At 36.6% G+C, this 15,870-nt stretch overlaps 1 protein-coding gene across 7 annotated transcripts in view; it reads left to right on the forward strand.

The window, feature by feature from the left end:
- The window catches only part of DENND1B (DENN domain containing 1B), a gene marked incomplete at its 3' end in the record, with an annotated part of 254,407 nt that overhangs the window by 89,164 nt on the left and 149,373 nt on the right, over window positions 1–15,870 (forward strand). For all 7 annotated transcript variants that reach the window (XM_082394433.1, XM_082394435.1, XM_082394436.1 and 4 more), the window contains 2 exons: window positions 8,341–8,390; window positions 10,371–10,490. In XM_082394433.1, the coding sequence (XP_082250559.1) occupies window positions 8,341–8,390; window positions 10,371–10,490 (170 nt within the window). The remainder of the gene's footprint in view (window positions 1–8,340; window positions 8,391–10,370; window positions 10,491–15,870) is intronic.

The following is a 15,870-nucleotide window of genomic DNA, read 5'->3' on the forward strand; positions in this document are numbered from 1 at the left end:
TGAGAGTAACAGGGGTTGCTGCTGTTAACTGTGCTGAGAAGATGCATGCAAAGGGTTCTGGGCAAACCAGGAGGGGTGGTTTCCCTACTCTTTGCATCAAGTCAGAACTTGTTAATTGGCCTAAAGGCCTGATGATAGACTCAGTCCCCTGCTTATTTCTCAAGCCACATTCTCTTATCATCCTCCCAGACTTTGTACGTGTTCTTTCTCATCTCCAGACCTTTCTGGACCTTTCTGTAATATTCTTTCCTGTGATGGGAAAACCACCCTTAACTCCTCTCTACCTCCCTCTCGTTGTACAATAGTTGGGCCAACTTCTTGTTCTCTCTGTAGTTCTCTATTTAGCAATAGATGAGATTTCTTCCCTTGGGACTTCCACCACACTCCTCTGGAAGCACCCCTGCTAACTTTGGTGTACGTGTCTGATTTCTAGACTCCCTGGTGTTTTTCACTTTTACCACCAACGCTTTTATTACATTACATTGTGATTGTCTTTGATTGCTATTCACACGTTAAATATTTGCTAAATGAATATACATAAATGTACATAAGCATATTAATTATTCATATAAATAAGTTCATGTTGAGTTTGTAAATATGAGTTAGTACTGATTAGACTTTATACCTAAGTAAATAATCTTCATAGAACAGTCTGTATTTTATAATTGTGTAATTATAATTTAGTTCTTCCAGACAAAGCCTCCAAATAGGTAAGTAGTCAGTCATGATTTTTCCAAACTTTTAAAAGACACCGTGATTCTCATTTCTACTAGGTGACCTTATAGACTCCAGGGACCTTCAAGGTATAGAGAAATAATTAGTATGTGTACTGTTGCTCCCAGAATACAATAGTCATCTAAAGTGTAGGGTCCCTGATTTATGCTCTAAAACTAAAGTTTCTGTTGTTTCTTAAAGCATCAGACAAACAAGAGTCCCGTCTGGTTTATCGCAGAATTCACTATCTAGGGAAAATCAAGCAGTGCAGGCATAGTTCTGAACTAGGTTCAAGGCAGGATCAAAAAAAAAAAAAAAAAAAGGATAATTGTAGTTTACTTCTCTGGGACATATCATACCTCATTTGTCATCCATAACAGCAAAATACATTCTTTAATGTGTGATGTACCCAATGAATGGAGACTATTTACATGAATACAGTGACAGAAAGATTGCACATGGTCTAGGTCTGAAAAATATGAGAAATACTATGAATCAAGGGTCTGGCAGTCCACTGGACTGGGGAAAATATAAAATCCAGACTGGGGAAAATGTAAACTCCAGGTAAAGGTTAACAAAGAACAAAGAGTGACTCACAATTAAAGAAAATGGAAAACATAATTCAGTAATCAAGGGCAGTGCTACATAGAGGATGTGTTTTCTAAGGGCATCTCTATCAGTGTCTTCGCCGGGACAGTTGCAGGGAAGCCCGCTTTGAGGTGGTGAAGGGAGCAGGAAGTCCCTCCGTTCCTCACGCTGGCCAGTGCCTTGTGCAGAGTTGGTAATTAATCCTTATTAAGTGCATTGATAAATAAGTACACGAAAAAAGAATTTTATTAGTAAACCCTCCCTTAAGTGAAAAATGTCTGTTGGCGTGACTCTTTGAAGATATTTTTAACTCAAAGAAGTCGCCAGTGTGGTAGCCCAAAGTAAGCTCCTGTACATACTGAAAACATCAGATATGCACAGTGTATGATTTTGCAGCGTTAACCGAGTTTGCTTCTATTGTGTTTGATTAAACAGAAATAGTTGAATATATTCAAATCTATATCTATATCCGTAGGCACCTGTATTAATTAAATATGTTAACCATCTTCCAAGGAGGCAGATAAATTATTCAGTATAATACTTTGTATTTTGTATCTCAGTATGTTAATGTTTTGGCATAGGTCATCGGACACAGGACCTTAAATGTTGTAGTTATTTAGTAAATATTTGTTGAATAAATAAGTATCTTCTTCATTTGAATTCATACGACACTTGAGTTCTTAAAATAAGTAACTAATTAATAAAAGAGTTAACAGTTGTCAGTGGGGTTTATGTACCTGACACTGTCTAATCATTTTACATGGATTTTTAACTTAATCCTCATATAAATCCCAAGTAAATCCTCACTTAATCCTACGAGATAGATGATAATTTTGGCACATTTCCTAGAGGTGGTGACGGGGGCGCTTAGCCGGGGGCTGGCACAGCCAGGTCTGAGCGTCACCTCCTGGCTCCAGAGCACAGTGCACTGACCACTGGGCTTTGCTGCCTCGAGGGTGTGTGCCTGCACACTGGTGCCTGTGCCTATTTCCGGGGTCTCGTCGTAGCTCTGAAAATTAGTGATCACGTTTCCTTTACTCTCCACAGCGTCTAGCTGTGGGTTGGGGTCGTGGTAGCGGATCAGTTGACTGGCGTAAAACTTGTTTCTCTCTAAAAACTGAGGCTTTTTTCTACTTACCTTAATTCTACTTATCTTGATTTAATGGCAGTTTGATATTCATTTTTAAGTAGCTTAGTGTCTATAACGCAAATAAATATTATAGGCAATGCTCTATTTTATTATATAGGTGTTTCCTTTGATCTAGAAAATGTTACTAGTTAAAATAGGGGTGAGTGAGGTAAAGAATAAGTATATTAATCTGAAAGGAATGGGAGGTTACATGGTTATTAGGGAAAAAGAAAGGGAGTCTTCCTAGGTGGCTTTTTCTTAGAGTTGGATGATTGTTATTCGAATCACTGATTAAAAGTTAGTGTTAACCTAGGCATAAAAATTTGAAGGTAGTTTGTAATAGAATTTTTGACAAAAAAACTTTGGAAGCCCATTTGCTTATACATATATACTTTCATGCCTTTTGAATTCTTCTCTTTATCTTAAATTAATGAGGGAAATGTATTGTTCCTTTTATTTGCCAAGTAAACCACCTGTCTAATCGTTAAGTACAGTACACGTATTTTTGGTAACGTCACGCTGTACTGCTTTGAATCTAGGCTTTTTCATTGGCATTAGATTAAGCTAATGTTGAGTACAGACCTATAATCACCTGACTGATACACATAGAACCAAAATCCTCAAAATTCGTATTTCTACAATACAGTTCTTTTTAGAGTCGAATGTATTTGCTTCGTGGCAGTTACTTAAATCTTTCAACAATAAAAATTCATTCTTAATTTTTGATAGTGAAAAATAACTTGATCAGAGTTAACAATCCAAACACTGTTAGTGTCAGAATTCACAGACTTGGTGTTTTCCTTAAATTAAGGAAGAAGGATGAAAGAGAAATTTACTTCTAATTGAAATAGTACAAGAGAAAAATCCTGCAGTGGTCTCAATTATTCTGATAGTTATTCCTTGGCTCTAAGTTTAAAATAGAGTCTCCAAGCTTAAAAAACTTTAGAAAGTAAGACGAGGTTTCAAGAGGCTGTATGTGTAATGTACGGTATAATTGTAGTTCTACCTTTTAATAAAATGCATCCCAATCTAATCACCCTGTTAGTGTAGCTGTGCTTCCTTGGAAACTTAAAGCGTCCCGCAGTCCCGCTGTGGGCGTGCCGTGGGGCCCTGGAGCAGCTCAGGTGCAGTTTGGGAATCCCCGTTCTGCGCTGTGCAGTCTGCTTGTCACTAAGCAGCTCAGTGAATATTTCTTTTGAGAAAAAAAAAGTTTATTTTTCCCCCATGTAAAGCACAAATAGATTGAGTGAATGCATGGTATTAATGAATTCTCATTTGTTTTGGGAGAGAATATTCAAAATTAAGTAACCATCTTTTTAGGAATCAGTGGCCTTTGTGAAAAAGTAGATTAAAATCGATAAGTAAAGCCCCCTTTTTACAAAATGATTCTGAAAGCGTTATTCAAATGAATAAATTTATGCATATTTGAAAACTGTCCTTATGGAATATCGTGTATATTTTTCCTGAGGACTTTGGTACACTTTAATTCTTATCTAATTAAAATTATTGCGAGGTGTCTTAAGAAAGAAAAGATGATGCTTCACTCAAGCGTCTTTATAATTAATTACAGGTGTCACGGCCAGTGGAAAATGGATGGGTTTGAATTCTGACTTCTCCTCTAAGCCGTCTAAGGCTAAGCTAAGCATGGGTAACCTTTGCCCTGCCCGTGGTTAGTCTAGGAGTGGCCGCCACCTTCTGGCTGGTCAGCTGCGACGGGAAAGTCAGCCGGTGGGCCTTCGGGGAAAGGTTTCCTCGCTGATAGAAAGAGCCTCCCAGGAAGCTTTCGCTGGATACAGCGGTGTCTCCATGTGGTCAGCTGAACGCTGGCAGCTCGTTTTGTGACCATGAGTAGAGGCGGCTGAGGACAAAGCCACAAGCTGAGGACAGCAGAGCAGAAGGACGGAGGACTCCTGAGTCCTTGAGGAGGGCGCTGAATCAGTCCCCGAAAAGTCCACCGTGTCACTTCTCGCAGAGAGAGGGTAACTACTGCTGTGTAGGGTAGACACCCTTATCTGATACAGTTAGTCTTATTCCTTAGTTACAGGTGCCATTCAAACCAAGTTAAACCGTCAAGACCCTTACTGTAGGCAATCAAGTGTGTTTTGAAAAACCAAGTGATTCTTTTTTTTTTAAATTAATTAATTAATTAATTAATTTATGGCTGTGTTGGGTCTTTGTTTCTGTGCGAGGGCTTTCTCTAGTTGCGGCAAGCGGGGGCCACTCTTCATCGCGGTGCGCGGGCCTCTCACTATCGCGGCCTCTCTTGTTGCGGAGCACAGGCTCCAGATGCGCAGGCTCAGTAGTTGTGGCTCATGGGCCTAGTTGCTCCGCGACATGTGGGATCTTCCCAGACCAAGGCTCGAACCCGTGTCCTCTGCATTGGCAGGCAGATTCTCAACCACTGCGCCACCAGGGAAGCCCCCAAGTGATTCTTATACCTTCTTATCTTCCGTCTAATTCTTTCTGCCCTCCCATTGAGAACCCCTGGAGAAAGACGGTTATGAAGTTGAACTAACAGAATTTGAGGAATGATTGATTGTATATGGGGGTCAGGGAAAGGGAGTGGTCTAGGCAACTACCATGTGCTTGTTTGGGTAACGGGGTGGGCGGTGCTGCCGTTCTGGGGGATAAGGAGTAAAAACTGAACGAGTGACTTCAGTTTTGTTCATTCTGAATTGGAGGTGTCTGGGGAACGTTCAGAGATTGATACTAGAAAGTAGTTAGAAGTATAATCCTGGAGTTCACAGAAATATCTGAACTATAGGACTAAGAAATTTGGAAGTTGCAGTTGAATCCGTGGGTGTAGGTGAGATTGCCTAGGCAGGTGTAGGTGAGATTTACTGAGTGTGGTGGAGAGGACCGTATGGAACCTCAGCATTTCAGTGGAGGGCAGGGAAGGAGCCACTGAGGACAAGGAAAACAAGTACTGATCCTAACAGTGGTGCATCTCATTGCCTCTTAGATGTTTTTCAGAGAAATTCTAAGACCTTTGTAGTTACTGAACTCTAATCAGGAGGTAAACTTTACATATTTCAGCTTTTTTTTTTTTTTAAAGTAGATTCTTAAAGGCTTCTTTCCTCTTTTATTTGATCAATTTATAATGCTCAATGGTAACCTCATGGATAGAGAGTCAATATACCACTCTTAACACGAGCAGTTTCTTCTCTCTTACACGATCAATTTGATCATAATGCTTATTAGTACAGATACAGGATATAGTACCAAAAAACCACAGTGTATAAATTTGCATTAGTCCTTGTTTTCAGTCATTTATGTATTTCCCAGTCAGTTTATTTATATAGTAGTAGATGTGTTATTTTTAGGGCATATGCACATATATGTGTTATTGCCTCTTGTATTTTGCTATTCATAATTTTATATTCTATTAATATATCTTTCTTTTTGTTATTTCTATTTTGAACATTTGACATGTTAGTCAATGTGTTCTTTCTGTGTAAAAAAATATTTTAGAGAATTAAGAGGATTTTGAGAACCCGGATAATTTTTCTTGCCTAAGGAAATTAGGTATTTCATAAAAACAAAAGCCTGTAGGAATAGAGAAACATAACTTTTGAAGAGTATTGTCTTAAACCTTTCACGTAATCTACGGATGCCAATCCAGAAATGCGTGTGTGTGTGTGTGTCTCATATCACGAACACAGTGCGGTGGAAATACCAGAGTTTATGAGCACTTCTAATCAATATAAAAGTGCAGTTTTCAATTAACATCATTGTTAAAAGGATCCAGAAAACTATTTGCATGTATTTTATTCCTCCCTCCAAGTCCCCTCTCTCTCTCCTCTCTCTCTTTTCTTTTTCAACCTCAGTTTGAATAGCACCTGTAATTAAGGAAGAAAACCGAGCCCTGGGAGCTAGGTGGGACTTGCAGCCATTGATCTGTGTAAGCCCAGCTTACACTGTCAGGGGAGGAACAGTCAACTGCTGAGCTGCTTTGTCACTGACATAAGCTGAGAGAGGATTTTTTTGTCTATACTGTTTATACACTAGTCTATAGACCTGCTGGCTGGTTGAATTTTAAAGAGTGCGGGGGTTTAAAGACTTGTGCCCTGAGGGATGCTTCTGCCAGTTGGAGAGCGAGCCGAGGCTGTTCTGCCGAAGTGTGTGCATGTGTGCCGCTTCTGGACGGAGGGAGGGGGAGGGCGTGCACGACTGAGCAACTAACTGGGAAACATTCTTCTTTATTTGAGTCTTAAAATCGATGTGAAATATATTATTAATTCGGGTATATTTGGAAGCAGACAACGGATTTTGAATATCTGTCTTTATTGTTACAGAAATGATACGAACAGCTTTGCGGGGGTGGGTATCTGAGTAGCCTTCACGTGTGTTGTAAATATGGGAAATGGCTTCACTTTTTGCAGCACAAGATAAGGATTAGCAATGGTCAGATGAACTGTTCTCTTTTGTAATGTCCTGTTTTCAGTTTAAGTAATTTGAATTATTTCAAGCTTAGCAGCTCTTTCAGTTCCATTTATTGATAATAAAACATTGTCAGTAGTAAAACAGTTAGCTTTTTCTAAATATGGGGTTTGCACTCGTACTTACAGATGTATATGTTCATAAGCAAACCTGGGTACCCTGCCCTAGAGATAGAAGATAGCTTTTTTACATATGCTTTTCTTTCAGCTTCAGGGACTCAAGGCTCTTGAAGCTTTCTTAGGTTTTGACATTGGAATTTTACAATGGTTTATTTTTACTTGATACTTTATACCAGTTTACATTTTAAAAGAATGTGAGAAATTCTGCTTTAAAACACTCAATCCTATGACTGTGTATAGGGCTTAATATTCATATACTGATGATTTCTCTGAATGTAAGTTTTATTGGTAGAGAGGTAGTGATAAGGCGTTTGTTTGTTTTGGTGGGGGTGGCTACTGCATGAAGATATTTGCTCTTTACTCTTTTAATATGAAGCCTTCTCCTAAATTTCTGCTTTTTCTTGTAAAATCGCCTGGCTTAAAACTCGTGTGATGGTATCTTCAATTCTGACTTTATAACAGGAGTTAATTTTAAGTTGTTTTTCATATATAACAAAATAGATCTTATTCTATTTTTTTGCCAAATATCTGACAATTATCTGCATTTTGTTATACTTGTTAATGTATATGATTTCTAAAAGCTTTTAAAATTATTTTATAATAACTATAAAATCACTGCAGATTTCAAGTCAGTAAGATTATTTTCTATGCTTAATTAAAACATTGATTTTCATATTAGGAAATTCTTAAATAAAAGTGCACAGCATAGAAGCTATGTAGTTTTACATTAAAGGCTTATTTTTAGATACACATTTCTTTAAGAGTGTTATTTGGGATTAAACTTAGTGTTACTGATGTTGAATTTACCAAGAGTTCAACATATAAATGTGTTTCTTTAGCTATAGAAAATCCTTTTTTTTTGAACCATTTTACTCTGGGGCACGTAGAGTTGTTATACCTCTCAGTAATTCATTGCTGCCAACTTCATTCCCTTTTCTCTGCCTGCATTTTAATTGAAACAACATTTATATTTCTGAGCCAGGATCTGTCAGAAGTCCCTGTGGCTACTCTGTGGTACAAGCAGCAGCAGACGCAGCTTACCCATATGGTGCGGTGCTTCTTGTAAAATCCATATGGCCTTGTTGAAGGGAGTCCCAGCGGGGATGTGAGGGGTGTTAATACCCTTCAGGCCAGGCCTTTCCCTCCTGGGGCTTCCGTGGCATTGTCAGTGCAATCTGCCAAAGCACACACTTAATTCCTTTTTAATAATCAATTATTTTAGTCCAGGAACCTCTGTTATTTTTCTTAAGAAAAAGACAAACTTTTTTTTTCCTAAAAAATGTCTCCAAAAAAGTTTTGACTGCATCTTTAAAAATATTCTAAAGCTTTTTTTTTTTTTTGCATTTGCAGGAAGTACTACAGACTGTGCCAAAGTTCTGTTTCCCCTTTGACGTTGAAAGGTACAGTATAAGTCATCATTTAAAAAGAACCTTAGCCTATCTCAGTGAGCACTTTAAAATTATTACATGTGTTTTCTTTATAAAATGAAATGTATTTTTTTTTTCCATTGCCTCTAACAGAAAAGACTAGAGGTTCAAAATTAAATAATATTTGAAATGGAGAAGCCTTCTAAATCATTATACCTTCTGTTTATTCCACTGTGGCCAGTTAGGATTAGTCTTAAGGTTCCATTTCTTCCTTTTGTTCTTCAGGTACATGTTGTAAGCACTAGGAGAAAAAAACATTAATATGTCCTTTATCAGAGCCTTCGAATTGTGTCTTTTAAAATTAGATGTATATATCCTGGTTTCTATCTCACTTCACCCTGATTGAAAAGACCATCTGTGTGATATTGTAAAACTCATGGCTGGTTGTCTCCCAAGAATAGCTTTATAGAAATAGTGCAATATTATGGAAGGCTGCGGAGAAACCCTCTTACCTAGCAGTTTTGAAAATCTCATTATGTTTGTATGTTACTGAACAAATGCTGAATGAATAGAGTATTACCTGTGTGTAGCTGGAATGTCACAGAATATATAGCCCTTTGAGCATAATAACAGATCATTTATTGTTTTTCATGTGATTTTCATACCCTATTATCAGTTTTTTTTAAGGGTATGCTGTGAGGTGATATTAAAAGAAAATCTATTTTAGGAAAATATTTTGCTAAAAGTAAAGATTAGTAAAAATCTAAAATTTTACAGTGTTAAAGATAAAAGCCTTTCGAACGATGGGCTAATTGGTACTAATAAGTACTGCTGGTGAATGATGCCCCTTGTTTTACCTCTTTTCTGGGGAATCACTTCTGCCTGCTAAAGTTGCAATTTCCAAATTAATAGCAAAGATGAAATAAAGGAAGAAAAGCTATGGAAGTAAATTGTGGACATTGGGCACTAGAGGGCATAGTAGACACTAGAGGTTGTTTTGAAGTTTGTAAAAGTTAAAAAAACAAAAACAAACCTGTCCCCATAAAAGTGTGTTTGTTAAATGTTCAGCATTTGAACTGCAGTATTTCCTGACAATTGCAAATGATTTGTAGTATTGGTGCAATAGGGGTAAGTAGCTTGTTTCCTCGTACATTAATTCCTGTGGCTATTTCAAAGCCAAAGTTTAGGTGTCCTGGAAACTTTATTTTGGGACAAGGAAGCAGATGTTCAGTTATTGTTGTCTAATGGCAAGGTTATGGCCAGTAACAGGAAATATATTTGTATATTATAAATAATAGTAAAGATTCAGCGTAATGATTTATACCGCACCTTACATGGCAGTGTGACACGTATGATGGTACTTAGTTCACGTTAGCTCAGATTCTTTGTAGTAAGCTTTTTTTTATAGAAATTGTATTCTTATTTTGTACTTGGAAATTTATTACCAGGATACAGGTAGCTCTAGAAGAGAATGCTAAAAAAAAAATGCCAACAGTAATTTGTATGGTACTTTATTGGGTGAGAGTGTCAACACAAGAAGCAATGACACAGAGTTGGTGGTGGCTTAGGCTGTGCAGCAACACGCTTTGCTGTGTGAGCAGCCTTAGAGTCACCCGGAGGAGAGGCCGCGGAGGGGCGGGCGGACCGTCATATGACCAGCTTCTCACCTCCCTGGTTCCATTAGTAGCACGTTCGGAATGTACGAGATATTTGATAAGTACTTTCAAGCAGGTGAAAACTTACGGTAAGATACCTTATGATTCCCTAGTAAGGGATTAGAATATGCTGAATTGCTCAGCCCATAAGGCGTTACAACCTATCTTGGTCCTTGCTTCATGATTTAGTTTACACATTTCACACTCATTTTAGTTTTTAAAACGTCATTCTAGCTTTGAGAACCAACTGATTGGAAAGGTGAAAACAGTGCCACACATACATCTATTCTTGCGTTTGCTTTTCTTTAAGAAAGTTCTCACACAAGGCTTAAAGTGTTATAATACTGCTGTATTTTAGAGTGTCTCAGAATCAAGTCGGACAGCACTTTGCCTTTGTACTGACAGACATTGAAAGTAAACAGAGATTTGGATTCTGCCGACTCACATCAGGAGGCAAAATCTGCTTATGCATCCTTAGGTAAGTATTTGTAGTAAAAAATAAAATTGGAGGCACGATAGATTAACGGTGTCTTTCTTATGTATTTTGCTATGCTTGGGATGCTTAAAAATATGCTTATATATTTTTTTTAGTTGTTTTCTTTAAATCCAACTAAGTTGAAAAATAATTTTATTTACTCTCTATATATGGCATCAATTTGGTTTAAAGATTTACCAGTAACAGTAGAATTTTGCTTCAAAGAATTGGCTCCTTTTTTTTTTTTTTTTAAATTATTCTATTGAAGTATAGTTGATTTACAATGTTGTGTTAGAATTGGTCCTTTTACAGATTAGTTTTTGTGGGTTTATTTTTGAAAAATTAAGATATGAGGTCAGATAATATATGCTTCACATATTACGTAGGATGCAAGAAATTCAGTTAAGTTAATATGTGTTCTATTGCTGACCCAGAACTTGGATTTTTGAAAGTGAATTGTTGGTCGAAGGTAAAGGTTGCAAACCGGTGATTCTGGGCAGAAGTGTTTAGAGGTGTTTTATTTGGCCACATGGTGTTTTAAAAATTTTAGAAGGTGTTTCTAACCTTATAAATTTTAGTGAAATTTTGCATAAAGTTCACGTTTCTCGTTCCTTTTGCTAGTGCTGGTCTTGCTGTCCCAGCAACACTGAGCTGGTGCTGAGCAGCAGGTGTCTCCTTGTGTCAGGAGTCTGCTTGTTTCACAAGCCCTGCCTGTCCGCCTCCATCACTTACCTGGTTGGCCTGGACTCACTCGGTAGACAGTTGAGAGTGCGTCTCTGTCTGTGGACCTTGGGTTTGAGTTGCTAGTGCTGAGGAGGACGGTCCTGAAGGTTAGCTTCCCTTTAATATGTCCTGATGACTCAGAAATGTAGGTGTGTTCTATACAAATAGGACTCTATACTGTGATTATAATATGGATATTGGTCAAGCTAGATTCTATAGAAATGTTTATAGTAAAAGAAATAACATTAAATTTAATAATTAAAGTATTGCAAGAGAACTTTGGTATAAAATTGATGTCTACTCTGTTCATTTGCTGTTTAGCTACATTCCTTTCATTCTTTGAGGGTTAAGTTATAAATTCTACTCAGAATATTTGTTAAGAGTTGGAGAATTTTTTTCAATCTTTATTCAAAAGTAAATGTTTAACTGCTTTATAAGTAATAGAATGTGGATGTGCCTCTTTCTTTCTTTAGGCACAACTTTTTCTTCTGGAACAGTTGTACTTAAAAGTTAATGTTTTATCCAGAAGAGTGTTATGCTTCAAGCTGTAGGCTGATTCTTCTAGTTTGAAGCCAGTTTTTTGGGCAGTGGGGTTGGGAGTGACCATGTGGAAAGTGGGTGGGGGGATCTCCTTTTATCCTTGTGCTTCATGCTGAAAGTTCCAAAGCTACGCTTTAAAGGGGACTATCATCTTATACACTGTGCCCAAGACAAGTTTGCTCTAATGGAAAGACTGAAGCTGTACGTGCTTTCTAATTTTTCTCTATGAATTTTTAAGTCTTTTCATTAAAAAGTCAAATTTACAGAAAAGTTTCAAGAATAGTACCATGAGCTCTTGTCTACACATCCCCTAGATTGACAGTTGTTAGCCTGCTTCTGTCTCTCCCCACCTCCCGCCACTCTCTCAGTGTACACACACAAATTCTGTTATGTCTCTCTCTCTGTTGTAGTATTGTTTTTGCTGACCCATTTGAGAGTAAGTTATAGACATCATTCTTATGTAATATTTGAATCTATTTTACAGCTTACCTCACTGCCTCCAAAGTGAGTTCCTGATATCCATAATTAAAGAGTCTAAATCTTTCTCTTTGTTTTGATTTGTTTTGAACTCTTAACATACTTTAAATACAATGAACCTATTAATAATTAGCAAGTAGTTTTTAAATTTTCACAATAGTCCCTATGAATGGGCTTGTAGAATAAACATTCTTAGACATTTCTGTTTCAATTTAGGAAAGCCATTGTTAACCTCGAAATATTTACACAAAATATGAACTATAGCTATTTGTTAAATGATTGAAGGATTAGTATAGTGTCTGTATCTCCAAACCAGTTGTCATTAGTTTGTAGGAAACAGATTCTAGAGCAGTTACCATAATCAGGTTATTTTTACATAGTTCTCAAACTCGTCTGTGTGGAAGAAGACTTGAATGTTGTAGTTCTCTGCATTAAGAATAGTCTTACCTGAAGAAAACATGGTTCTATTATATTAATGTAATAAAAAACAAAAAAATCGTCTATGCCAATAAAGAAAACCTTTCACAATAAGCATTATTGGTTATTTAGTCTTTTTAAAAAGAGTAAATGTTCCTTTTATTTTTATTTGACAGTGCTTTCCGGTAGATAAGAAATAGTAGGTATCAAAGCTTTATGAAAAAATCGTGGAGGAGAATGAGAATCTTAAATTGAGAAAATTCTATCCTACAGCTTATTTTTTCCTAGAGAATTGAAAGACTGCCATCTCATAGGTGTTAATGGCATGTCTCAGTCATTGTCCTGGAAAGTAGCATGGAACGGTGTTCTTTGAGAATAGCCAATTCAGAGAATAGCCAGTAAAGTAGAGAACAGAGAATTAAAATATAATCAAATTCAGCAATTTATTTAGAAAGTTGTGATGGGTAGGTAAATACCTATTTTAAGGTGTAATCGGTGTACGTCTGTGAAAATAATTTTGGCAAGTCTCAGTGAGTGCCATAGTGAGAGGAATAATGGTGTTTCGGGTTCTGGTTTGTCCATGGACTACACTGAGTCTTCACCACTTTAGATTTAACTTTATAAGTGTTGAAAGGAAGGATGCAACTCTAAATGTGCTAGAAGAGATTGCTGTTGATTTTTAAAAACTACTGTAACCGTGAGAGCCTTTGAATCCTGACATTGAATCCTGAAGCCAAAAACGTTGGCATCTTTTGACTACGTAATGACGAAAACTTCTGTTTGGTGACAAATATAGTAAGGAAATTTAATATTCCAATAATAAGCTGGTAGGACTGTATTTACAATCACTGTGACAGAGAGTTAATCACCATAGAGTACAATAAGAGAGAGAAACAACCGAATAGAAAAATACGTAAAGCATCTGAACAGCATATTCACAGAAGAAATGTGAATAGCATATATATACATATATATGTGTGTGTGTATATACACACACACACACACACACACACACACACACACACACACCTATGAATGATCCTCAGCCTTACTAAAGGTAAAAGAAACGAGCACATTATGATGGGCAGAAATGAAAAACTAAAAAAAAATAAGCATGAGGGGAAATAGATATTTCATGTGCTGCTTGTAGGACTGTAAAATGACATGACTTTTTGAAGGGGAATTTAAAAATATCTATCAGATTTTTAAAGTCTCCTTCTCCTTGACTCAGTTAATTCCAGTTCCCGAAATTTAAATCTCAGGATTCCAGTGGTGAGCAGTAAAGTGTGAGCAAAGTTATTTATTATGACATGGTTTATAAGAGCAAAACCACTGGACGTAGATGTCTCTCAGGAGGAATTGATTAGGTGCTTTATGGTCCATTCCCCAGGCTCCACTTAGTGTCCCCTCCCTGCCGGAACGCTATCTGTGCTGTTCACTGATGCGTTGTATTCCCAGTGCCTACAATAGTAAACTCTTAATAGATATTTGTTGACTAATTACATTAATGAATTAATGACTAGTACTATGGAATATTATTTATCTGTTAGGAAAAATTATACACACAGATACTGACTTGGAGAAATGTTTATGATATATTGTGAAATGATGAAAAGTTTCAAGGTAATATTTATAGTGTGTTCTTATGTTTGTAAAGAACAAGTTATATGTATATATAAATGTGTATATTTTAAGGAGTAGTCAATAACAGATTTATATATTAATATATGATTGTATATACTTATAAAAGGATAGATCTCTAATTCTTTTACTTTGTACACTTCAGCATTCATCCACTTTTTGCAGTGAGCCAAAGTAATTTTAATCAGTTTTTCCTGCTGTAAAATTCTGAGATGTCAGGACTATATAAAGAGCATATTAAAAATGTGTGGGAATTTACCCAGATCACCTTTTGTCAGGTAAGACATCCAGGAGAGGAAATGGTCCTACAGGTGTGTTTTCGTGGAGATACTCCAAAGGCAGCAGCTGATCATTGTTGACTAGCAGAATTAAGAATGGGAAGGGAACACGCATTTCATTCTACATGCTTGAAATTTGGAATCACAGTGCGAAGAATGATCTTTGGAAGAGAAAAAAATATTACTTGTGAGGTGACGTTCCCATCACCATCTTAGAGCCACATATTAGTGTTTTTCTGTAATTTCAACACAGAATGTTTTGACGTGGTGGAAATGCTTTGTGAGAGGACAGGAGAAATGTGACTACACCTACAATTTATTTCCTACTATTTTTTCTCTTCCAACAACACTCAGTTTCATCCTATCCTTAAGATGTAGTAGGAGAAAGTTTGTTTAGTTTCATATAAAACCAAGACTTAGAATTTAAGTAGTCATTTTTGGAGGGTTGTGGGAAGGGAAAGTAGAAGTAGCAAACGAATTATTCATGGAATTGGTTGGGGCAATCAGGTCTCTTCATTTAAAGGCTAATTTCTTGAATTCCAGACTGCTGCTTCCAGGGGTTCTGTGAGAGAAGACCGCCTCTGCTGGTGTTCTGAGTGTTCACTGCTGGCTGCCAGGGCTTTAGAGTAATGTTTGCATTCAGTGTTTTGGGAATGTCCTGGTCCTCTTAGAATTCAGCCTTAATTCTAAGTCCTAAATTCTAAGGCTTCTTAGAATTAAGCATTAATAGGGCTAAAATTTATTGAGAAAAATGACAAAATACTTGAATAAGCAAGACACAGAAATATATGTCTTTAACCATGCTTTTCTGTTAGCAAAAGTAATATATTTTACTATAGGAAAATTGGAAGAAAATAAAGAAAAAGAAAATACAGGCACTTATATTTGTAAAACATAACCATTACTTAAATTTTGGTGTTCATTCTAGACTTATTTCCATGACTTGTTAAGACACATTTATAAATCTTTCTATTGGATAGCAAACTAAATATTTAACTGTAGTGTTTATTCACAGTTGGTAAAGTGAATGAATATATATAGAAGCAGTTAATACATTGAAAAAGCTTCTATGGCTTTCATATTATCCACTGTAAGTGCTGAGAATTTTTCTACATGCTTAACCTGACAATTGGTCATTTCACTTTTTTTCTTAAAAGTTGAGATTTAGCGCAAAGATGATTTCCTTTCTGATTATAGTTTTAAAAATTAGTTACTTATTTCTTTACCTGGAGTATATTATGACTTCCAAATATGAAAAAATTTTAGCATCTTTTTCTTGAAGCTGTCTTTTGTGAAAAATTAGTGCA

Source organism: Balaenoptera borealis (genome assembly GCF_965194805.1).
Source record: "Balaenoptera borealis genome assembly, chromosome: 1".
NCBI classification, from domain to species: Eukaryota; Metazoa; Chordata; class Mammalia; order Artiodactyla; family Balaenopteridae; genus Balaenoptera; species Balaenoptera borealis.